This window comes from Eleutherodactylus coqui, chromosome 2 (genome assembly GCF_035609145.1).
Source record: "Eleutherodactylus coqui strain aEleCoq1 chromosome 2, aEleCoq1.hap1, whole genome shotgun sequence".
Lineage (NCBI taxonomy): Eukaryota > Metazoa > Chordata > Amphibia > Anura > Eleutherodactylidae > Eleutherodactylus > Eleutherodactylus coqui.
The window spans coordinates 30,943,612-30,969,700 of NC_089838.1; the positions used below are offsets into that span (position 1 = coordinate 30,943,612).

The 26,089-nt window shown below is 44.1% G+C and overlaps 1 protein-coding gene across 3 annotated transcripts in view; it reads right to left on the reverse strand.

Annotated features, from left to right (window-relative positions):
* ARAP3 (ArfGAP with RhoGAP domain, ankyrin repeat and PH domain 3) overlaps positions 1 to 26,089 on the reverse strand; it is a 167,823-nt gene that overhangs the window by 66,855 nt on the left and 74,879 nt on the right. For all 3 annotated transcript variants that reach the window (XM_066590558.1, XM_066590556.1, XM_066590557.1), the window contains exons 3-8: positions 24,959 to 25,020; positions 21,008 to 21,078; positions 18,025 to 18,101; positions 14,798 to 15,064; positions 13,371 to 13,440; positions 4,817 to 4,937 (exon numbers count right to left, since the gene is read on the reverse strand). In XM_066590558.1, coding sequence (XP_066446655.1) covers positions 4,817 to 4,937; positions 13,371 to 13,440; positions 14,798 to 15,064; positions 18,025 to 18,101; positions 21,008 to 21,078; positions 24,959 to 25,020 — 668 coding nt within the window. The remainder of the gene's footprint in view (positions 1 to 4,816; positions 4,938 to 13,370; positions 13,441 to 14,797; positions 15,065 to 18,024; positions 18,102 to 21,007; positions 21,079 to 24,958; positions 25,021 to 26,089) is intronic.

Consider the following 26,089-nt stretch of genomic DNA (forward strand, 5'->3'; position numbering starts at 1 on the left):
GGAAGCCGTATATCAACACAATCCAGAGACGTCGGCGTCTTCTCTGGGCCAAAGCTCATTTAAAATGGATATAATGAAAACTGTTCTATAGTGTCAAGAGGAGAGAGCTCTGTGGAATCAAGAGGAGAGGGACCACCCAGCTTGTTATCAGCGCATAGTACAAAAGCCTGCGTCTTTGATGGTATGCGGTTGCATTAGTGCCTATGGCACGGGCAGCTCACACATCTTGAAAGGCACAATCAATGCTGAGTAGCATATCGAGGTTTTAGAATAACATATGCTCCCATCCAGATCTTGTCAATTTCAGCGTGTCCATTTTCTTGAAATTGCGTATTTTGATTCGGATTGCATGTGTAAAACGCACTATTATAGTTTATGGGTGTATAAAATCTGCAGTGAATACTCATGTTTCGTGTGTATTTTCTGCGTACCGAATATTCTGCACATAATTCGCAGCCAGAATACAATCATGAGAGTGAGCCGACAGGGTATTTCAGATGGTAGAATTTAACGCAGAATTTCCACGTGAATTCCGCAAAAAAATCTGTGTCTTTGTCACATTTTTGTGTGAGGATACGTGCCCGAATTTTGCCCCATCAATGGGCAAAATCTGTGTTTGGATTTCTGATGCGGAAATGAGCACGTCTGTGGATCCGTGTCAAAAATCGCGCCTGAAAGACATGGATTTTGATGCTTTTTTGATGCGGAAAATTCTGCTGCAATTCCGCCATGCGAGCAGAAAATTGGCAGTGAACACACAGGTAATCCCCAGGTTCTGAATCCACACCTGAATTGTGTGGATTTGGTGTACATTTGCTACATGTTCCAACCTTTGCATTTCAAATATCGCAGCGGAATCAGACCCGGCGCCCCCTAGAAACCCCAATACTCACCTCTCCAGATCTGGTGCAAGTGTCTCACCCGGCAAGTATGCGCAGTGCATGACAAGCCACAGTGCTTGGCTGTGATGTGGATTCCCATGATACTTCCGCTGTGCCTGCTGCGCGGAATATCGCGGAATGGACTCCATTTGTCTGCAATGGAAGCCGTCTGTGCAATTTTCCACACAGAATAGAACATGCGAGTGGGGAAAAAAAAAAAAAAAAAAAAAATCGCTGTTGATTTCCGCTCGTGGGCAGGGGAGAATCATTTATCATAGCATGTCCATGGACGGACATTGCTGCGGAATTTGCGGTGGGTGTCTGACCGCGAATTCTGCAGCGATGATCCGTCCACGAACATTTGGCCTTAGAATTCACAGTGTATTTCAAATACACTGCAGGTTCCATGTGGATTTTTTCTGCTCCATGCGGACGAGATTCCTTCTACATCTACATAGTCTACACAGCTCGCACTGCTAATGCTGCGGAAATTATGCAGCATTTACATCCCATGTGAAGGGTACGTTCATATGACAGAATCCGATGCAAATTTCTAAGCACGGAATAAGCCACGGCAGTAATCCACAGCCAAGCTGCTTATTTCTGCCGCAGCTATACAAATATTTGGCCCTGGATCTGCACGCAGATTTAGCTATATTCAATGTGCAAATCCGCATGTGGAGTTTCTGGTGGAGAATCCACATCAAGTGATGTGTCACTTTTTTCACGCACGCGGATTTCCATAGATTGTAATGGGATATGGATTTGCTGTGGAGTTGAGCAAAAATCTGCCCTATGAACATGTCCTTAGGGTGCCTTCACATGGGACGTAGATGCTGCAGAATTTGCTGTAGAAAATTTGCAGCATTTACAGTAAAAGCCATGTACAAAATCTCATCCACGTGGTTAAAAAAAAGGTTCAAATCCGTAGCAAATCCTCACCAAAATCCACACCATTTACACCACATGAGGAGTTGCTGCATATTCGCTGCGGAAAGTCTTCCTGTGTGAAAGCACCCCAAAGGGTGCTGCAAACAGACCAGTATTTTGCAGCATTCCTTCAGATCAATGTCAGACCCTTTAAACAAGTCTTTAAAACAATGATTGGGAATTGAAATATTTCCCAGAGGAGCATGCTTGGCCTTATAAGTCTCCTCACTCACCTCCTAGGTGTCTCCACACACCTTCTAGGTGCTCTCCCTAAGGGGACATGTTACCCCTCCTGACCGACGTCAAAGGCATCCCACTAGGCCAAGCCAGAAACCTACTGCACACTGATGAGGGTCAAACACCCTGAAACAGGTGTCTGTGTATGAATTATGGCTTGGTTTCCCATAAACAGCTGTCTGTGTATGGATTTCTGGCTTGGTTTTCAATTCCCAATTATTGTTTTAAAGACTTGTTTAAAGGGTTGGACATTGATTTGAAGGAATGCCACCATCCAATAGGTGGCGCTGCAGAGGTATGGTTCCTTCCTTATTTGCATATATTTCCCAGAGGAGCATGCATGGCCTTATAAGTCTACTCACTCACCTCCTAGGTGTTTCCACACACCTTCTAGATGCTCTTCATAAGGAGAGATGATACCCCTCCCGACCTACACTCTACATACACATGGTATTACACGGTACCTAACATTTATAATCTTTTTGCAATAAAAGAAGTGTTTTTCAGGAGACAGCTTTTCTTCTTTATTGCTACTCTGTTAGGCCCAGTTCAGAATGAAGGGAGGGAGAAAGCTGCTTCCACACACCTCTGGCAGCAGCTTCTCCTCAAGAACAAAGGGATCAGGCAGATGAAATCCAACCATCCGACCTGATCTCCATTGACATTTGCCATTAGGGAACAGCAATAAACCCCTAAACACATCAGATGATTGTCTGGACCAGGTTTAGTCGATAGAATACTAATGTGATTGACCACATACACCTTGTGAGATCCAAGATTTCATTGATGACAATTTTTTTGTTACTTTCTATAAATCTATAGGGCATTAAATTAGTGAATCTATTTAAAATTGACACACTGGCACTCATTAGAAAATACTGTAACCACTTGCAAATCTTGAAGGAAAACTTCATACATACATAACTGATAGGAACCCATAGAGTCACGTACAGTGGATATAAAAAGTCTACATGCCCTGTGAAAATGCAGGTTTTGTCAGGTTACAAAATCCAACAAAGATGAATCATTTCAGAATTATTTCCACCTTCAACGTGACCCGTTATCTAAACAATTTTTAAAACCTTTTTAAAAACTAAAAATAACATGGTTGCATAAATATACACACCCTAAAACTAATACTTTGTTGATGTACCCTTTGACTTTATGACAGCATTCCGTCTTTTTGGGTAGGTGTCTATGAGCATGGCACATCTTGACTTGGCAATCTTTGCCCACTCTTCCCTGCAAAAGTGCTTAAAAGCTGTCAGATTGCAGGGGCATCTCATGTGTAGCGCCCTCTTCAGGTCAGTCCATAGGTCTTTAATGGGATTCAGGTCTGGGCTCTGGCTGGGCCATTCCAAAACTTTGATCATCTTCTGGTGAAGCCATTCTTTTATTGATTTGGAGGTATGCATTGGGTCGTTGTTATGCTGAAATATGAAATTCCTCTTCAGCTTTTACGCAAAGACTGAAGGTTTTGTGCCAAAATGGTCTGATATTTGGAACGGTTCATAATTTCCTGCACCTTGATGAAAGTTTAAGTTCCAGCAGCAGAAAAAAAAGCCCAAATGCCTAATGCTGCGGGTATGGTGTTCTATTACTGATGTGTAGTGTTGACTTTGCGCCAAACATACCTTTTAGAATTATGACCAAAAAGTCCAACCTTGGTCTCATCAGACTATAACACGTTCTCCCACATACTTTTGGCAGACTTGATGCAAGTTTTGGCAAAACACAGCCGGGCTTGGATGTTTTCTATTGTTAGAAAAGGCTGCCGTCTTGCCACCCTACCCTCCAGCCCAGACATATGAAGAATACAGGAGATGGTTGCCACATGTACTAAACAACTAGCACTTGCCAGAAATTCCTACAGCTTCTTTAATGTTGCTGTAGGCCTCTTAGCAACCTCCCGGACCAATTTTCTTCTGGTTTTTCATGAATTTTTAAAGGACCATCACTTTTTGGTAAAGTCACTGTTGCGCCAAATTTAATCCACTTCTTGATGACCATCTTCACTGTGCTGCTTGGTATATGTAATGCCTTGGAAAAACTTTTTGGTACAGATAGTGGGTCACATTGAAGGTGGGAATAATTCTGAAATGATTCATCTTTGTTGGATTTTTTAACATGACAAAAACTTGGCATTTTAACAGGTGTGTGTAGACGTTTTATATCCACTGTACGTAAAAGAGGAGAGGCCTCACAGCAAAGATAAAAATGGCACATAGGACAGTAGGGTCTGATTTTGGTTTTCCCTTCTACTCCCTTTCCATGACCATTTAGACATTTCCCAAGTCCCTTGTTTTTGAGGGGAGTCCTGTACTGGTCCCAGCCACCCAGCAGAAAAGATGGTTGAACCAAACATCTCTACTTAGACCACATAATAGGCGCATGGTCTACCTCTATGGTACGTACATCCTTGAACCTGTAGCAAAACTCAAAATGAGCCATATGTGTGTGGGCAGAGCTCATGGCATTCAGATTTCTTTAACTCCCAAAGAATCTCCTAGTGGAGACTGCAGGTCATTGCAATTTGATCAGGGAAGTATGAAGAGCAGATCAGTGTGAAGGCCTCTATCGTGATGGCCCTCATAGTGGTAGGTGGTTTGCTTTCTTAGTAGATTTACTATTGCAAATTGTGGAGAGTGACAAGAGGGAAGAGCCTTCCTTTGGAGTGTTCCAATCATTTTGTTTCTGTTGTTGGCTTTATAATACAGAGTCTTTTAATCATTACAATTCTAATTGCATATGGATCGATCTATACAAACCTTCATTGTCAGCACGGAAAACGAAAATCCGGTGTTTTGTTACTACTTCAAACTTGTTCTCCTTGGTTGAACGAGCCATTTCAATAGAGGTCAGGGGGATGACACCTTTAGAATATATGTCCTGGTCAGAGAAAGGGTGCAACACATTAATTCGGAATGCTCCTATAATAGATGTAGTGTGTACTATTGTCTGGCTGTACAAATGTGACTTTGTATCATATTTGGCCTTTGTTATTTGACAGCAGCATAAAACTTTTAGCAACTTTAAGATACTACAATAATTGTTGTAAATGGAAGTTGGTAGAGATAAAACCAGTAAGCAAAGTTAAACCTATAAAACACTCTACTCTAAAACTGGTAGTTTTCCAGTCTCTCCAAGGTCATAATTGTAATCTTCCTTTCAAAGTACTATATTGGGGTGCAACTTTTGATCTTAACCCTCTCCAATCCACTGTCTGACCTCTGAAGACATTATGATTTAAGGCTGTACAGCTCCAATGTTGGAAGACGTCCGTCGGGGTTCTCTTACTGTATATTGCCAGCCTCTCTGCTGTCGGAGCCTATCCAACGTGTCACCTCATGCAGTACTGGCTTTAGCCAGCATATAGCGCCATTGTATAACAACAGAAAAAGAGTAAGTCCCTAGGAAAACCAGAATACAAATTGGATTGGAAAGGGTAAAAGGATTTTCCAGCACTAAACTACAACCCCAATTCCAAAAAAGTTGAGATGCTGTGTAGAGTGAAGAAAAAAAGAATGCAATGATTTGGAAATCTCAACTAACCATATTTTATTCACAGTACAACATAGAACACATATCAGAAGGTGGAAGGGAGACATGTTTACATTTCATTTAAAAAAAGAACTCATTTAGAAATGGATGGCAGCCACACATCTCACAAAAGTTAGGCCATGGCATGTCTACTATTGTGCAGCATCACTGCTTCTCTTTACAACAGCCTATAAATGTCTGGAAAGGGAATACAAATCCCAGAGTTTTGGGAGAGGGATGTTGTCCCATTCCTGTTTGATGTAGGATTCTAGATGCTCAACCCTCCTGGGTTTTCTTTGACAGATTTTTTGTTTCATAATGCGCCAAATGTTTTCTACTGGTGAAAGGTCTGGACTGCAGGCAGCCGGTTCATAACCCGGACTATTCTTCTATGCTGCTCTGATGGATGCAGTATGGGGTTTAGCATTGTCTTGCTGAAATATGCAAGGCTTTTCCATGAATATGTAGTTCTAAAACCCCTATATGCTTCTCAGCATTGATAATTCCTTTCAAGATGTGTAAGCTGCCCATGCCATAGGCACTAATGCAACCCCATACCATCAGAGATGCAGGCTTTTGAACTGTGCGCTGATAACAAGCTGGATGGTCCCTTTCCTCTTGAGTCTGCAGGACACGGCATCCGTGGCTTCCAAAAAAGATTTCAAGTTTTGATTCATCTGACCATGGAATAGTTTTGCATTTTGCCTCAGTCCATTTTAAATGAGTCTTGGCCCAGTTAAGACGCTGGTGTTTCTGGACTGTGTTGCTATATGGCTTCTCATCTGCATGATACAGCTTTAGGCTGGATTCAGACGAACGTATATCGGCTGGGTTTTTACGCCCTCTCTGCAGGGGGGGGAGCCTGGAAGAGCCAGGAGCAGTGTTCTGAGCTCCCGCCCCCTCTCTGCCTCCCCTCCGCCCCTCTGCACTATTTGCAATGGGGAGAGGCGGGGCATGGGCGGGCTAATTCTCCCCACTTAGCTCCGTCCCACCTCCTTTCATTGCAAATAGGGCAGAGGGGCGGAGAGGGGGTGGAGAGGAGGCAGAGAGGGGGCAGTAGCTTAGTTCAGGCTCCTGGCTCTTCCATCCTCCCCCCCCCCCCCTGCAGACAAAAACACTGTATATCGGCTCGGCGTGAAAACCGAGCCGATATATGGTCGTCTGAATCCACCCTACACTTGCATTTGTGGATTGCACAGTGAACTGTGTTCACAGATAATGATTACTGGAAGTATTCCTGATCCTGAGCACTTGCAGTGATTTGTATTACAGAATCATACCTGTTTTTAAAGCAGTGATGACTGAGGGCTCGTAGATCTTGAGCATCTGATATTGACCGTCAGCCTTATCCTTTGTGCACATCATTATCTGAATCTTTTGATGATATTATATACTGTAAATGGTGGGATACACAAAGTCTTTGCTTCTGTGAGACTCTCTAACATGATCTTTTTATACACAGTCATGTGACTTAGTAGAAAATTGACCCTCCAGCTGTTTTTAATTTGTTCCACTCACTTTTTCAGCCTTTTGTTAACCCCACCCCAACTTTTTTGAGATGTGTGGCTGCCATCAATTTCTACATGAGTTAATTTTTGGTAAATAAAATGGAAAAACGTTTCACTTTCAGGTTCTGATGTGTTCTATGTTCTATTATGCATAATATATGTTTATATGAGAATTACAAATCAATGCATTCTTTTTTCTTAGCATTTATTTACATTTTACACAGTATCCCAATGTTTTGGAATTGGGGTTATATTAATGACCTATCATCAGGATAGGTCATCAATAGCTGATTGGTGAAGTCAGTCTCTGAGGATCACTGTTGATCAGCTTGTGTGAGCGTGCTTGCAGTTTAGTCCATACCAGGCACAGCCTGGTAGATTGTATAGTGGCTGTGCCTGGTATTGCAGTTCAGTCCCACTCGAGCACTGCGTACGGCCTCCTCAATCAGTGGAAATCCTGAGCGTCGAACCCCCGCAAAGTAACTATTGATAGCCTATCATGATGATACAGTATATCTTGATATTTATAAAAAAAAAAAGATACTGTGCTGCATAAAAGGTTGGTATATCAAATGAGAATTCTCAGCGATAGAAAACAGAGGGCGGTTATTAACAGTCCATACTCATATTGGGTCACTGTTACTAGTGGGGTTCCACAAGGGTCAGTATTGGGCCCTATTCAGCTACATGTGGACATATCTTTAACCCCTTCCCGCTCCATGATGTAAGGGTACATCATGGCAGGCTGGTACTTCCCGCAAAATGACGCACCCTTACGTCATCGGGATAGCGAGAGATCATGTCAGTGATAACCGGCCTCCAGCTGCAACAGCGGGGAGGCATCAGAGATGCGCCCCCCCCCCCCGCTGTTAACCCCTTCCCTGCCGCGATCTAAGTAGTTCGCTGCACGGGAGGGGTTCACAGAGGGAGTGCGATATAATCGCAGAGAGCCCGGCCTGTCGCCATGGCAACAGGATGCCAGACACTGGCGTCCTGTAGTGCCAATGCCTATGATCGCTGTATAAGCGATCAACAGTACAGTGTTGTAAGTCCCTCAAAGGGACACAAGTGGTGTAAAAAAAGAAAATAAAAAATGTAAAAAAAACACCTTTCTTTGTGCGTTTTCTAATATTAGCATCAAAAAAGGTAGAAAAAAAATTAAAATGGCACATATTGGGTATTGACGCGTCCGAAACGACATGTACAAAAAGTTGAACATGCTTTTTATTTTGTACGGCAAAAAGTGTAAAAAAAAAAACGCTAAAAAACAGAGGCAAAATGCTAATTTTTAGCAGTTTGCCTCCCCCAAAAAATGCAATAAAAGTGATCAAAAAGCCGTATATTCCCCAAAATGGTGCCAATAAAAACTACAGCTCGTCTCGCCAAAAATAACCCTTAGAGAGCTCCGTACATAGAAAAATAAAAAAGTTACAGGACTTTGAATGCAGCGATAGAGAAAAAAAAAGATTTACAAAAAAAGGGTTTTTATTGCAAAAGCGTGGAAAAACCTAAAAAAATGTAAGAATTTTGGTATCGTTGTAATCGCACTGACCCGCAGAAAAAATATATTGTGTTATTTATGCTGCATGATTAACGCTGTAAAAAAAAAATCTATGGCAGAATTGATGCGTTTTCTCTCCCTGCTATCATATAAAAAATAATAAAACTTTTACAATATAGTCTATGTACCCAAAAATGCACCATCAAAAACTACAGTTCGCCACGCAAAAAACAAGCCCTTATACGGCTGCGTCGACGAAAAAATAAAAACATTATGGCTTTTGAAAAATTGAGATGAAAATCCGCCAAAAATCGTTGCGTCCTTAAAGGGGTTGTCCCGCGCCGAAACGGGTTTTTTTTTTTTTAAACCCCCCCCCCCCTTCGGCGCGAGACAACCCCGATGCAGGGGTTAAAAAAACCACCCGCACAGCGCTTACCTGAATCCCGGCGGTCCGGCGTCTTCATACTCACCTGCTGAAGATGGCCGCCGGGATCCTCTGTCTTCATGGACCGCAGGGCTTCTGTGCGGTCCATTGCCGATTCCAGCCTCCTGATTGGCTGGAATCGGCACGTGACGGGGCGGAGCTACACGGAGCCCCATTCAGAAAAGAAGAAGACCCGGACTGCGCAAGCGCGGCTAATTTGGCCATCGGAGGGCGAAAATTAGTCGGCACCATGGAGACGAGGACGCCAGCAACGGAGCAGGTAAGTATAAAACTTTTTATAACTTCTGTATGGCTCATAATTAATGCACAATGTACATTACAAAGTGCATTATTATGGCCATGCAGAAGTGTATAGACCCACTTGCTGCCTCGGGACAACCCCTTTAAGCCCAAAATAGGCCATGTCCTTAAGGGGTTAAAGAGAAGCTGCACTTTTTTAAAATGTATAGAATAGGCGAGTCTAAGCACTTTGGCAATAGGTTTTATCAATCTATTCTGTACATTTTTCATACGAAACTCCTATTCCTCTATGCACCTAGGTGAATCCATATTCAGATAGCCACTGTAACTGCATCGCTGAAAAGGGCGCTCAAGCTGTGCCTGCACTGCTTTCTGTAGTGCAGGAACAGCTGTTCCATAGAGCAGTCTATTAATACAAGTCTGCTTTATATTTTATTTATTTGTGAATTATAATGTGAAAGTATTGAATTATATTTTATGCAGTAGTGTCATGTGTATAATATTTGTGCCGCGTGCATAGCAAGAAATACGTGAGTAAAACACGCATTAAAGGTACATTTTACTAACAGGATTTCAGACACTGAGCATGCAGTATTGTCATAATTAATCTTTGTAATGTTTTATCAAGATAGAAGTATCACACATGCTGTGGACTTGTTGACTGTGGGTGATGCCAAAATATAAAACCTCTTGCCTTGTAACAATAAAACAGAAGAGTTTGGAAAGATCACTTAAGTGTTTTCATTGCACTCTTCGCCATTGCATTGTGTGTATATATAATTAGACACACCTGATTGATAAGGCTATGATACCCCTTGAGTATCACGTAAATTAAAGTAATTACTTTAACATTTTCAAACCCATTTGGTCGCTCTGTGCCTCCCGCAGTGCTGGTTTTATTAGTCTCCTGCTTACACTGCTCTGTCCTGAGGTTCTGTGTAAGTAGAAACTGCTTTGTGATGCGGACAGCTTCTCTCTTCACAGTGCCCATTCCCCATTGGACTTCATGCGCTGTTAGGGTCTCCGTGCATCGAGTGTACAGTACAGTATGTCACAACCCAATGCACTGAGACCCTGACAGTACATGGAGTCTGGTGCAAAAGCGGTGCTGTGAAAGGGAGAAGCCATCTGCAGCACAGAACGACTTCTCCTTACACAGTGCTGAGGGACAGAGCCATTGAGGCAAGACAGAAATAACACCAGCAGTGAGGAAGAAACCTTGGGAAGGACCAAGCAGCTTTGAAAATAAATAAAATATACAGTAGACATTTTTTAATACACCGATATACTGTATGGAGCGGCTGTGCCAGCACTAGAGAGAACAGTGCAGGCACAACTGGAGCGCCCTCATCAGCTACGCAGTTACAATAGTTAGTTGTAGTTACTCTATAAAGGTATTCGTTAACAATGAACGGTTACTGAGACTTAGTTGACTAGTATCATTGAGCACCCTGTAAAGATTACCTGAGGTTATGTCCAGCTCCTTTGGTTTGGCAGCAGAAATGAATAGAGAGGAATTTGGTTATGAAAATTTAAAGTAAGAAGGTAAATTAAAGATGAAAAATAACCCTGGAAGCTCAAAGGGATTCTGTCACCTACTGTTGGCCCTATAAGCAAAGCTTATGGGCTAGAAGCAGATGACCTGCTGAGTCTGAGGATGTAGATTTTATACTTACCTTCCCCATCGTTTCCCGGGTGTTAGCACTATGATCCGCCGGCCGCTTTGTGCTTTGAGCAGTGGCTAAGAAGCCCACTCATAATAAAATTAGAATGGGCGGACTACTTAGTGCATTGAGCGGTAGATTCCAGCACTGACACCACTGACACCGGGGGAACGACGAGGGAGGAAAGTATCAGAGTACTTTTTTTTAAAATTCAAATATTTTTTACTACATTTTTGTGCGTCCGAAGACGATTTAACATACAGTATGGAAACTTCCAAATGAACAACCCCCCCAAGTCTGTCTTGTACTATGTAGATCAATTATTTAGAGTCCTTGTCTTTTCGTTCGTCGTACGAGTTTTTAAAATGTAAGCCTGGGTTCACACGGGGCGGATTTGCCGCGGGAATTCCATGCGGAATTTTGCTGCGGCAAATCCGCATGCGGCCGCTAATCCCAGGATTAGCCAGCCATGTGGACGAGATTTCTGAGAAATCTCGTCCACACGGGACGGCAAATCCGCTGTGGCTAAGCCGGCAGAAGCCACTGCAGTGGCGTGGATTTGCCGACCGCAGCAGGTCTTTTTTTTTTTCCCACTGCGGCAGCACTCTCCTCTATGGGAGCGCCGGCCGCAGCGGAAGAGCGAGCCGCTGGGCCGCTTCAAAACCGCCGTGGGCTTTAAAGCAGCGGTTCTCCCAGCGGAAATCTGCCGTTTTTTTGCTGCGGCCAAACCGCGGGATTTCCGTCGGGAATCCACCCCGTGCGAACCCAGCCTAATAGTGTCTGTCATATTGTGAAATTCAACGGCTGATACAGAGCATTTCCTCCCTTTCCTCCCTCCTCCCTTTCATTCCCCTCTCCACCCAGGACCCAGTTACTCCAATGGACGCAAGACATTACCTCCTGAGCAAATCAGTGTCAAGAAGACCGAAAGTATGCAGCCCTTTGAGCCATATATTATAGTATTTCTGTAGGGTTTTTCTTTCACAGTAAACACTTTTTTTCCCACATTAAAATATGAGTGACTTTATTTTTGAATTCGGGGTCACCTACTTTTAGCCCATAAGCTTAGCTTATAGGGCAAAAAGTAGTGGACAATGTCCCTTTAGGGCTGACACCCACTGGTGATATTTCCTTTCTTGCGCTGCGAGAGCACGTGAAAACTCCCGCCTCGCAGCGCAAGAAAGACGCCGAAATAAGACTGGGATATCGTCAGTCTTATCAATGGGGCCAGCGGCAGCAGCGCTAGCCCCATTGAAAAGATATGGAGAATACCGCGGACTTCTGCCACAGCTGTCACAGAGCATGCTATCCTATTGCTTTCAATGGGATCGGCGCTGCTGCCGGTTCCATTGAAAGCAGTGGTTTGTAGCAAACCCTGCAGTATGATTTTCGGGGAAGGGTTTGAAATATAAGCCCTTAGCTATTGGCTGAGTGCTCAGCCAATTACAGATAGTGCTTAGCTATTCATTCATGAATAGCTAAGATAGCTATTCATTCATGAATAGCATTAAGCCCTATCTGTAATTGGCTGAGCACTCAGCCAATAGCTAAGCACTAGCTGCTATTGGCTGAGCGCTCAGCCAATCAGCACAGCCCTTTCAGGAGGCGGGGATTTTTAAATCCCCGTCTGCTGAAAGTGCTGGACAGCAGTGTTGGGGCGGCGGAGAGGTGAGTAATTTTTTAAATTACTTTTTTACCACTTATTGATGCTTTTCAGGGAAGGGCTTATATCATACTGCAGGGTTTGCTACAAACCACTGCTTTCAATGGGACCGGCAGCAGCGCCGATCCCATTGAAAGCAATGGGATAGCATGCTGCACTTCTGCCACAGCTGTCACAGCTGTGACAGAAGTCCGCGGTATTCTCCATATCTTTTCAATGGGGGTAGCGCTGCTGCCGCTGGCCCCATTGAAAAGACTTGCGATATCCTGGCGTGATCCTGTTTTTTGTCTCGCACTGCGCTGCGAGAGTTTTCACTTACTCTCGCAGCGCAGTGGAGAAAAAAACGCCAGTGGGTGTCCGCCCTAAGGAAACAATAAACACATAAAATATCCCAGTAATTTCTCCCTTAATCCTCTTCTCTGCTTTAATCCTATTTTGGGCCATATTGCAACTAAAACAGAGAATATATAAAGAAATCTTTATGTGTGCCAGGAGATCAGACATGTCCCCTCTCCGGCTCATCTGACTACAGCAGGAGCCTCCGCCCGCGGGTCTTTATGCAGTAGGGCACGAAGACTATTAGGATCTCTACAAATCCTGCAGGTAAACCCCAACTGGGTTCTCCGGAAGGGTTTCCAAAGGTCAAACCCCTACTGATCAAACCCTGACGGACTATCATAACGATAATATTCATGAGTAAAATGACCATTCATGAAAAAAGATCACCCTAAAAAGACATGGAGTATCAGTTGTGTACTTACCTTGTCATTACTGAAATACATTAGATTCTTGCCATCAAATTTTACAAATCTTCTCTGAAAGACGTAGTTTCTGAAAAAATATCAGTCCAGTGAGGCCACAGATACAACAATGCTATCATATATACAGATAAATTTTTTAAACTTTGGACACATACTGACAGTACAAGATTAGCCCGAATATGGTTCAGTTTCCGAACCCCAAACTCTTTTCTGCCTGTGATATAAGGTAGGTATTCTCCTACTTAGCTATTTGGTGAAGAGCAATAAAAATAAAACTACTTGTAGCTATATAAATAGAATAAGAAATAAATGTGTGAGCAGTGGGGTCCGACATCCAGTGTACCCACCAGTCAGAACGTCTGCGGCCCCTACAGTGTGGTCAACAATACAGATAGTCAATAATAGGGTTCTGTCATCTGAACAATCCATTTTTAGGTTTTAAAATGGTCATCTGATCACAGAAGGAGCAGATTTCAGGCGCTCTGTGCTGTCACTGCTCCCCTATCTCTCATTAAAGAGAAGCAGAAGCAGTATGTTGGACATTATAGAGAAGTACTGAGCAGTGTAGATGTGATTTCAATAGCTGTGAGACAGTAAAACACTATTAGCTGCAGTAGTGTCTCTATGTATCTCAGCTTCCCTCTCACTCAATGTCTCCTCTCTACTGTCCATAGACGTCTATGGGCAGCATGTAATCTGATCCATCAGTGAGCCATTAGTTCATTTTCTCGAAAAAGAAGGATTCTAACAGTTTTTCAGAGTGAGAGAACAGTTTAGGAGGGGAGGAGGATTAGGAAAGGAGCCTAATAAGTGAAGAAAGAAGCATTTCTCTCTGATAAGATACATTATAAAATGTATTTTATTACCTGCACTATTGATTTTTGCAAAGTTAAATAAAACATGTCATGATAGAGCATGGTGAAATGATATGTGAAATTTCTCACACACTAACATCCGATTTTGTCATATGTAAAGAACTGTGACCTACTGATGAGATGAAATGTGTGGAACATAAGGCGAATCATAATCTTGTAAGTAGATCTGGTGGTGTGTGGTAGCATTTCACCTCGTCTATGCAGCAAGAGCCAAGCTACCATTGCCTCATTGGCTTTTTTTTGCCTTCTTCTGGATCAACAATGGGGGGTGGAAACAGACTGAACTGGATGGACATCATTTCCTTCAGCCTAAAATACTACCGTATGTTACCAGCAGGTCACAAACATCACCATATAACCCACCTACCCATGCTTCTAAATAAAGGCTCTATCATTATTCAGCTACTTGGTCCATATAAGGTGTAAAGAGAACACAGGATATATCTCTACTGCCACAAACCTCAAAGAAGGGCATTTCAAAACACCATGGAGCCAACAAAGATCAAAAGATCTGATAGAGAACGCATTGTGAGAAATTGGCATCCAACTTACCCTTGTGGGGATAGCTTATCCAACCATCCAGTGAGTACTGGCCGTGACTTGTCATGGATGGACGTAAAGCTGGCATATGGTGATATGGTCAAGTCATCTAGTATTTCATCTTTGTACAAGTCGGAGGGGAGGCTAAACCTCTTGTTATCTGGAGGAGAGTCCACCGTGGAGTAACCTTCTTGCTCATTGTGAAGAATTTGCGTGATTCGCTGAGTTTTTCCTTCTTCCTCATCACTCTTCTTCTCCTTAGCTGCTTCGCCAATATTCCTGTAACAACACAATAATATATAGCCGATTCTCACACAACTCTCTGGAATCATTACAATTTGTATTCCATCTTCCCTCGGACATCAGGTGTTAGACAAGGACCTGGGAGTCTGCAAAGTCACTATCATTAAAGTGGTCTTCTTTAGGGTTGGGCCTCATTATTTAACTTTTTAACAATGTATCTTTCTGATTGCTCAATTGAAATGGACATACACATTACATTACTCTCATGTAACCACATCTATTGTCCTCATACAGTATACAATGCTCTCTAGATGCCTGTTGGAGGAAAAATGACTTATTCTAGAATTTGTCACCACATTCCCATCCTTTATATAGAAATAAATGGAAACATACAATGGATGGCCACTTTATAACAGACGCCCATCTAGTAGAGCGCTGGACTTCCTTTGGCTGTCAGAACTATAGCAATTCATCATGGCGTCCATCAACAGATATCAGCGGACCCAAGGTGTACCAAGAAAATCACTCCTCACAACCATTATTCCATCTCCACCAACTGGAAGTGTTGACACCTGACAGGGTCATTGATTCATACTGCTTGCACGACGTTCAGCATGGTGCTACAGAAATCTGGAATCATCTGACCAAGGTCATGCTTTTCTGCTGCCCAGTGATGCAATTTTTGAGCTCTTTTGCTCACTGGAGTCTTGTCTTTCTATTGCTCTTAGGGCTGCCAATATATGCTACCATCTAATGCGTTAGATTCCAATGCATCAGATCACAAGGGCGTATTTCCGTGGCGTAAAAGTGCCTGGCCAGCCAAAATAGTGCCGGGTGCTTTCACGCCGGGCAGAAAAGATAGTCCTGGAACTATCTTTCCCGTCTGGAATACGGCCACTGCCATAGACTCCTATGGGAGCCAATGACAGCTGTCTGAGAAGGGAGGTGGGAGGGAGTTTAGCAATGTGACTGCTAAACTCCCTCCGTCTTCTCTCCTCCTCTCCGCCGCTTGCTGGCTGTTTGCAATTGGAGGGCATGACGGGGTGAAGTTGGTTGCCAAGCTCCGCCCCTCTCATTGCTGGCTGCCGACAAGGGGCGGAGAGGGGGGCAGGAGTTTAGCACACTAGCTCCTGCCCCATCCCGCCTCCACCCCTTACCGAGAGCCAGCGAGGGGAAGGGAAGGGTGAGACAGCTCAGCAAACTAAACTGTCTCCCCCCACCCAATGGCATTGTGGGCTCGGCATATTTGCGCCGTGCAGTCTGACGTTAGATTTGTGCGCCCGTTCACATGTTCTAACATCGCCGGCGGGTAAACGTAAAAATGCATATGCGCGTGTAAAAGAGCCCTCAGACAGCAATGGCATTTGAACTGGTCATGTTCTGTTGAGGCCCATCTGTGCTATTAAAAAAACAGATGTTTTGGGAACCAACAATTCTTTTCTTCCATTCTTGCAGAAAGTTGGCATAGATGGTGGGTCTGTAATCTTCTATAATCTTCTATAATCATCATCTGTAGACTTCCTTTTTCAGCTGCTTCATTTGCTTTCAGAGTAAGGCCGGATACACAGGAGTATGTTTTTGCGCAAAAAATCTGCACACGCAATACGCAGAAAAAAAGAGCCCATTGATTTCAATGGGTTTGTTCATAAGGATGTATATGGCGTACGTAATTTGATCGCGCAAAACATCACGCAGCATGCTCTATTTTCTTGCGCATTTGCACAGTGAGGCTTTATTCACGCAAGTGTATATCGGCCGCACTTTCACGCCCGGCCGATATACGGTGCCCAGTTCAGATGGGCATATTCCTGTGGCGTAAAAGCGCTTGGCCGAAATGTGTTTACATGTGCTATCTTGGCCAGCCGGGCATGTTTACGGGAATGTGCTCATCTGAACTGATGCATTGTAAATCTATGTATCAGATGGGCAGCGTATATTGGCCAGGAAAGATAGTTGAGTTCGGCGGCTCCCATAGACTACAATGCAGTGTGTCTGCTAAACTCCCACCCCCTTCCCTCCTTCTCTCCAGCTGTTTGAAATGGGAGGGGGTGGGATGGGGCGGGAGCTAGTGTGCTAAGCTCCCCCCCTGTACCCCCATCCCCTCCCATTGCTGGCAGCCGACAAGGGGCGGACATGGGGTGTGAGCTTAGCAGACTAGCTCCCGCCCCATCCTGCCCCCTTAACTCGCCGAGAGCTGGAGAGGGGCTGGAAAGAGGGAGGCAGTTTAGCAGGGTTAAACTGTCTCCCCCCACCCAACGGCAATCTGGGCTTGGCGTATACGCGTTGGACCCGGGCCATCTGAACAGGTGCACAAACAACACATTTGTGTGCCCATTCGTGCGATTTTAGGTTGTGCTGTGGCCGTGACACAGCGGACCGAAAATTGCTACGCTCGTGTAAGAGAGCCCTTATTGTGAACATTTTGAACTCATGAAACTATTGGCCATTTGAATGGCCGAGAGCATTGGTGCGTAGAGATGAGCGAGTATACTCGCTAAGGCACATTAGTCGAGCGAGTAATGCCTTAGCTGAGTATCTCCCCGCTCGTCTCTAAAGATTCGGGGGGGGGGGGGGCGGGGAGGAACGGAGGGGAGATCTCTCTCTCCCTCTCTCCCCGCCGCAACTCACCTGTCACCCACGCCGGCCCCCGAATCTTTAGAGACGAGCGGGGAGATACTCGGCTAAGGCACTACTCGCTTGAGTAATTTCCCTTAGCGAGTATACTCGCTCATCTCTATTGGTGCGTGTTTTTTTGGCCGTTCCGCAAAAATGTGCCACAAATACCCTTACACTGGTGTGAAACCGTCCAGAGAGTGTGCGAGGGCTAATGTTGCAGCCGTCTTGTTCCTTCATTCCTATCACATGCTGTCTAACAAGCCATTATGCTTATGACTGGTTCAGGGTTTAAAATACATCAGCAAGCACCAGAATACATTTCGTCTTGTGCCCTTTCAATGTTGGTTGTGGGCCAATATTGTAACTTCAGTCAGGCATACCTGGCATGGCTTCTGTCCTCTCCGGGCGTAAACATTGGCATTGTAGAACATGTCCGGATTTTGCCATTCTTGGAATCCTGTATAATTAAAATAAAGGCAAAACTTAAGAGCTAAAGGGTTAACGGTAATTATAAACATTTCAGATAACATATCTGCTGCTTATTAGAATGAAGTTCTAAGAGCCTTCTTGGCATTGTGCAGATACTAGAAAGCGACCGCATTCATTTCAAGAAGTTCTGTTACAGTCTACTGGTTGAAAGTGGCCATTTGTGGAGAAGCTACAGAAAAGACCTGGTTATTTTTGTAGGGCTTCAAATAGTAAATGTTATGGCATAAGCAAATGATAAATTCTAACATTGTATTGTCAAGATAGCCCTTTAACCCGGTGTTCCCGAAATTGTGTTTTATTACCTAACCATAAGATAGGTAATAAAAGTCTGATCTGTGGCGGTCCGACCACTGGGGTGTAAGGGACTCTCCTGAAGGGTATACTGGGCTTCACAATGGAGTACCAAGATGGGCACTCCAAACTGAGCTGAGTATGTTCCCTAGGAACATAGTAGTGAGATGATGTCATACTAGTTAGATGGGCACTCCAAACTGAGCTGAGTATGTTCCCTAGGAACATAGTAGTGAGATGATGTCATACTAGTTAGATGACGTCATACTAGTGAGATGATGTCAAGACAATTTCCTGCTGCATTACAGGAGAGAGTAAAGGTATTATGTAAGTGAGCTGAGGTGTTGCTGATGAAAGGGTGCAACGATCTGCAGAGGGAAACCCTGGATGAGAGAGGGCTGTTTGCAGAAGGCAGAGAGTACTGTGCAGAGGATATTGTGTCTGCCTGCTTCTAGCAAAAGAGAACACGGGATTGCGCTGTTGAATCATGGATGACATCAAGAAGGACGTTGAAGAGTGTGTTGGCAACAAGTTGTATGTGAGGCTGGCCTTAGCAAAACTGCTGTGTTTCCCCAAAAATAAGACCTACCCCAATAATTAGCCCTGTCTGGGGAGGGGGGTGAAATATAAGCCCTAGCTACACTAAATGAAAAAAAAAAAGCAATCTTCAGCTAGCAGGCGCTGTCTGGGACCCTCCCACTGGTCTCCAGCAGGCTTCCGGGTAGTCCTCGGCGCTGAAAGAACATCTCTTGCTGGAGACAGGGCTTGAATACCCTGCTTCCAGCAAGAGATTTGTTCACGAGCACTGCCTCAGCTATTCAGAGCCGACGCTCGATAAACCAATCACAGCCATTTATTGAATGACATTATTATAGGGCGTTGAGGCCTACACGGAAGCCTGCAGGAGCGCCAGAGGCCAGCTGGAGGGACCCGGCCAACGTTGAGGACTACATGGAAGCCTGCAGAAGCGCCGGACGCCAGTGGGAGGGACCCGGACAGTGCCTAGTAGGCAAGTGTAAGACACTCCCATTTGCCATATTCATAATAAAAGAATCTAAATCATTAAACAAAAATACCTATTTGGTATCATTGCGTCCGTAAGAGTCCGATCTATCAAAGTAATACATTATTTACCCCTCTGCTTTTTTGGTCACCCTGTCTCCAAGGAAAAATGCAATGAAAAGCAATCAAAATGTCTTATGGTTTTCCAAAATGGTACCAACGCAAACTACAGGACATCCCACAAAAACTGAGCCCTCGCACAACTTATGCTGATGGAAAAATGAAAAAGTTATTGCGCGCAGAAGATGGCGGCAGAAAACAATTAAAAAATTGTAATGTACTGAAAAAAAAATAAAAGTAGTACAGCAAAAAAAAAAAAACAATTTAAGTTTGGTATCGTAGTCATGGTACTGACCCATTTTTGTTGTAGTTTGTGCGCCGTAGAAACAAGATGCACCAAAAGATGGCAGAATTTCTGGGGTTTTTTCATTGTACTCCACAATTTTTAAAAGTTTTTCAGTACATTATATAGTACCGTTGAAAAATACAACTCATCCCGCAGAAAAAGAAGCCCCAGACAGAAACGGCGAATGATAAGGGAGTTACGATTTTTTTTAAAAGGGGGAGGAAAAAAACGAAAATAGAAAAACAAAAAAAAAAAAAGCTTGATCACTAAGGCCGGCTACACACGGACGGATTTCCGCCGCGTAATTCACGGCGAAAATCTGCTGCATTGCCCGCTGCTATTAGGTTCTATTGAACCCAATAGCTCAGGGCTCACAGTGCGGAATTCCACTGCGGCATTCCGCACCGTGAAATCTCCCGTCCTCACCCCGCGGCATGCTCTATTTGCCGCGGGTGTACGCACGGACGGCTTCCATTGCAGTCAATGGAAATCGTCCGTTCACGCTATCTTCCGCTGTAGCACAGCGAAAGATAGTGTAAAATTGCCTCTCCGCCTACCGCCGCTGCGTCATATGACGCGGTGGGCGTGTCATGTGACGTGGCCGGTGTGTCACATGACGTGTCATGCGGGAGCGAGGACGCCGGATCCGCAGGTAAGTTTGGGTGTCTCTGGGGGGCGCCGTGATGGGCTCCGCGGCGGAATTCCGAGGCGGAGCCCGTCACGGCCGTGTGCAGCCGGCCTAAGGGGTTAAAGGAATACTTCCGCAATAATGAGGCTTCCATCTGTAGTCATGCAATCACCCTAAGGCACGCGTCATGTGATGCTGTGGGCGCGTCATGTGACGTGGCCGGCGTGTCACGCCGAAGCGTCATGCGGGACCCAGGACGCCGGATCCGCAGGTAAGTATGGGGTCTCTGGGGGGCGCCGTTATGGGTTCCGCCGCGGAATCCCGCGGTGGAGCCCGTCACGGCTGTGTGCAGCCGGCCTAAGGGACCAGTCATACAGTAAATTCTGGAGCAAAATCTACAGGCTTACTGCGAAATGTGATGCTGAATGGAAACTGGTGCACTTTTAGAGGGGCCAACAAAAGTTAGGAGGGCAAATAATTTCATAGCGCCCCTAAATGGTTGTCTGGAGAGTGCAACATTGCTGCCATGATGCCTCCAGATTCTTACCTTTGAGTCTTGTAGTTGAGGCAGGCGGTTGAAGAGGCTTTCACAGTATGGGTTGATGGTTTCTGCAAATACTAAGAAGCAGATTTCAGTAAGTGGGTACCATACAATGTCTACAGCCTCTACCTAGTGTGTCCTTATGGACGACTTCGTAATTACACGTCAGTGTATAATTACAGGCAGTTTATAATTCCAAACAAGGGCGTAACTATAGAAGGGGCAGGGGATGTGGTTGCACCTGGGCCCAGGAGCCTTAGGGGGCCCATAAGGCCTCTCTTCTCCATATAGGGAGGCCAGTACTATGAATAAAGCATTATAGTTGGGGGCCCTGTTGCAGGTTTTGCATTGGGGCCCAGGAGCTTCAAGTTACGCCTCTGATTCCAAATATAATCAAATAGAAGAAGAAATTAGACACGTATTAATTATGGAAGAGTTTTGTAAACTGCTGCTACAAACACATTATTAATGCATCACATACTGACTTCCGTTGCTTTCGAAGGGTTGTCCAGTTTAGAAAATCCATTTTCATATACCTGGATAGGGAATTCTGAGTTATGGCCCATTTAGGCACAACGATTCTCGCTCGAAATTCGCTCAAAGCCGCCTTTTGAGCGATAACTGTTGCATCTAAATGCACAGACATCGTACAGTTTTTGTGCACAATTTGTTCCTTGCTCAATTCTAGAGCGATAAATTGTTATCAGCGGTGCAGGCTGTTATCACAGTCGGCAGCGGTGATAAGATTCTTACAGCTCGTGTCCTGCTGGTAGTTCACAGAGGAACATGAGCTGTAAGCACAGAAAACAATGAAGCTGTTTGCTTATGCAAAACAGCTGTATTGTTCGCCGAGCGATAGCGGCGGTGTCCCGTTCCGCCTGCATGGCTCTTTAGCAGCTACTTAGCTACTATAGACTATGCAAAGATGGTCGCTCAAAACTGTCATTTAAAATGTCGATTGAGCGATTTTGGAGTGATCATCTATCAGTGTAAATGGGGTCTTAAAGGGGTTATGTGCCTAATTGTACAACACCTTTCAGAATGCAGAGTCCAGAGCGATCAGCTGATTAACCCCCCCTCCTTTTCTGGCCAGAATGCGTGTAACGCGAGGGTCACGAGAAAGGCATCCTAACATGAAGTCAGCCATGTGTGCCAGGGTACCTGTACGCAACACATGGCTGTCCTCACTAGGAAGATCACTTTCAGGATCCTCCTCCTCCTCCTCCTCCTCAGGCCATACACGCTGAAAGGATGACAGGCAAGCAGCATGTGTACCCTCAGCAGTGGGCCAAGCTGTCTCTTCCCCCTCCTCCTCATCCTCCTCATGCTCCTCCTCCTCAACGCGCTGAGATATAGACAGGAGGGTGCTCTGACTATCCAGCGACATACTGTCTTCCCCTGGCTGAGGCTGAATGTGGAATAACGGTAATTTACTGAGTGGTTTAATTTCTAAATCAAACAAGAATTGCAGGCTGGACATCCCCTTTAACCCCTTAACAACTGGCTCATTTTAGGCCCTAATGACCAATCAATTTTACACTTTTTTTTCATTGTCATATTCTAAGAGCCATGGCTTTTTTATGGTCATGTAAGTGTTTTACTTTGCGGGACAAGATGTATTTTTTTTAATAGAATAATTTGTGGGTACATATAATGTATTCTGTAATATTTCTTTTTTTTTTTTTTGCTTTTGGGGTGGGGGGGGGGGGGGGTGAGGGGAAATGCTGCCATTGCTTTTTTTTAGGTTTTGAGTTCATCATTATTCTCTGGATCATCATGTTTATAGTAATACCAAGTTTATATAGTTTTTACGTTTTTCTATTTTTGAATAATTAAGACACATAAAAAATTAGTTTTTGCGATGTTGTATTCCAAGAGTCATAACATTTTTATTTTTCCAAAAACAGAGCTGTATGAGGGCTTGTTTTTGGCAGGAGGCTCTGTGCTTTTGATTTATACAATTTTTTGGAACAGATATTTAAATCACTATTTATTCCATTAATTTAGAGGCAAAATTAACAAAAAAAACAGCAATTCTGGCATGGTTTCCTAGGATTTTTTTTCTTACGATGTTTACTGCTCCGTATAAATAACACAATAATTTAACTCTTTCGGTCAGTACGATTATAGTGATAACAAGCTTACAGTTTTTTTTTATGTTTTACTGCTTTTACAGACTAGAAACACTTTTCTTTTTAAACGCATATTATTTATATTTTGGATTACCGCATTCAAAGAGCCGTAACATTTTTATTTTTCTGTCGATAAAGCTGTGTGAGGCTGGATTCAGACGAACGTATATTGGCTGAGTTTTCACACCCAGCCGATATACGTCATCTCTCTCTGCAGGGGGGAGCCTGAAGCAGGGGGGAGCCTGAAAGAGCCGGGAGCAGGAACTGAGCTCCCGCCCCCTCTCTGCCTCCTCTCCGCCCCTCTGCACTATATGCAAAGGGGAGAGGCGGGGCAAGGGCAGACTAATTCTCGGAACTTAGCATGCCCCTGTCCCGCCTCCTTTCATTGCAAATAGTGCAGAGGGCGGAGAGGAGGCAGAGAGGGGGCGGGAGCTCAGTTCCTGCTCCTGTCTCTTCCATCCCCCCCCCCCTGCAGATGAGGACACCGTATATCGGCTCGGCGTGAAAACTGAGCTGATATACGGTCGTCTGAATCCACCCTGAGGGCGATTTTTGTGGTTGCACTTTTTAATGGTACTATTGTTTGGTTCATACGACTATTTGATTGCTTTTCATTCAGGTTTTTTTGTGAAAAGGGATACACAAAATAAGCAATTTTGGCCACATTTTTTAGCCCTGGTGAGTTAAATAATGTACTAACTTTACTTGGCTACTACAAAATCGATGATACCAATTTCATGGTATTTTTTTAAGTTTTAAGAGGTGAAAGGGGAGGGGTTTAAGCTTTTTTAAAATATTTGTTTACATTTTTCTTAAACTTCTTTTTACACTTTACTTTTCTCCTATTATGGGACTTAAACTTTGATCGCTGATAGAATATACAGCAACACTTCATTATTACCATGTGTTCTACAAGTCTATTAGACCCTGCTTCTGGCAGAGCCTAATAGGCCTCCATGGATGACTGACAAGGCCTCCAGGTGCCATAGCAACCCATCCGAACCTCGTAATTTCACAGGGCTTATTTACTAACAATGCATTTACTTGCAAAATTTCTACTAAGTGTATCTGTACTTTCCCAAAATCTTTGGACATGCCATAGGGATATGTCAAAAGCTTTGATTGGTGGGGGTCTGGGTGCTGAGACCTCTATAAATTGCTGCAGGCAAGCATCAGAAGCCCCCATTCAAGTGTCACCTCAGCTCACCAGCTGAAGACATGCTCAAAGACTTTATATTTACCCTGTCTTCAGCTAGCAAGCAGAGAAAGAGCTTAGATGGGCACTTCTGCTGTATTGTTCTATTAATCAGTGGAGATTTCAGCGCCTGTCCCTATGGCATCTTAAGAGTCTTTTAAAAGTACAGATACACTTTATACACAAACGACTGAAAGATTGAAAGTTTTAGCGATTATTTTGCATAAATTGTTAAAGTGTTAATGGACATTAGTGTCCATTAACACTTTATCAGCTTAATTTGCATGTAAAAGGGCCTCCAGAAGCTGTTTGCAGAGCTGAGCCTGTGGGCTGGGTTCTGCACACAGCTGCATTGTTCTTTTAGGGGCTGCTGGCAAAATATAATGTAATCTTCCGTCTCCTGTGGAGAACACAACATGCGCTCTGTTGAGAGATACTTTGTCTCTGCGGATGAATGATGGATTTTAAGCTCACCTTAAAATCATCATTCAGACGAAAAGTGAACAATGCAAGCGTTTACATTTAACGATTATTGCTCATTTGCGGTCGTTTGAACAAATTTTGAGCAATAATCATAAATGGCCTTTACACTGTGGATTGTTGCTCTTATAGTAAATAAGAGTTTCTTACCAAAACTAGATGTTGGCCTTTCAGGAACGGCAGGTGAATCCACTTCAGCCAAACCTGAGCAACTATTGGAAGAAAATAAGAATGTTAGTGTGATAGGACTCAATAATTGTAACTAAGTATTCTTTGCAATCACAAACCCATGAACATTCAAAGAGTTGTCTCATGAAGACACTGTAGGAGAAATTACAGCATTACATGGCAGCCCCCATACAAATGAATGGCGGTCCATCTTATGTATGGATAGACCAAGTTGGTCCTGGTATATAGCTATCTTTACCCTCTATATGACCTAATTGTACATATGGACAGGGCTATTCTATTCCTGAGACAAGCTCTTTAACAATGAACCACTGGCCTAAGGCCTCATGTCCACTTGAAAAATATAATCCGCGCAGAATTCTTTTAAAATGCCATCCGCATGTGCAAAAATCAATTTAATGGACCGCGGATGGCCAATGATTCCCTATGGGCAAAATCCGCTGCGGAATCCGCAATTCCATTTAGCTAGTGGACATGAGGCCTAAGAGGTCCAGTGGCTTTTATTACTACTAGTCTCTTGTGGCATGTTTTCCAACCATCCTGGATTTGGCGAGACAGTGCTGGATTTTGAGGACAGCAGGGCAGACCCCAAGGACAGAAGACATGTCCTGCAGGGGCAACCCGAAGTGGAGTAAAATTAAAAACAACCTATATTCACCCCTTTCACTTACTCTGCCACTCCAGTCAGCCCCTAAATCATGTACTGCCCAAATGTGCCATCTAGCATGTGATTGTTGCGGCCAAATCACTGGACACTGATTGGACATATGGACACTGAGGCTGGGAATTTGTCACAGCAAGCACGTGATCGTAGTACCTGGAAATGAGCAGAGTGGAGTGGGGCATGAAAGAGGTGAATATACGCTCTATTTTTTATTTTACTACATTAAAGGGGATATTATTGGGTGGGGTTTGCAGGGGTATTGTTACTGAGGGGACATGCGGGAGCTTTAATACTGAGTGGGACATAGAAGGGCATTATTACTGAGTGGGAACCTGTGGAGACACTACTAAGTGGGGACATTATTACGGAGAGGGACACTAAGGGGCGCTATTACTGTAAAAGGGACACTATCGGGCGTTATCACTGTC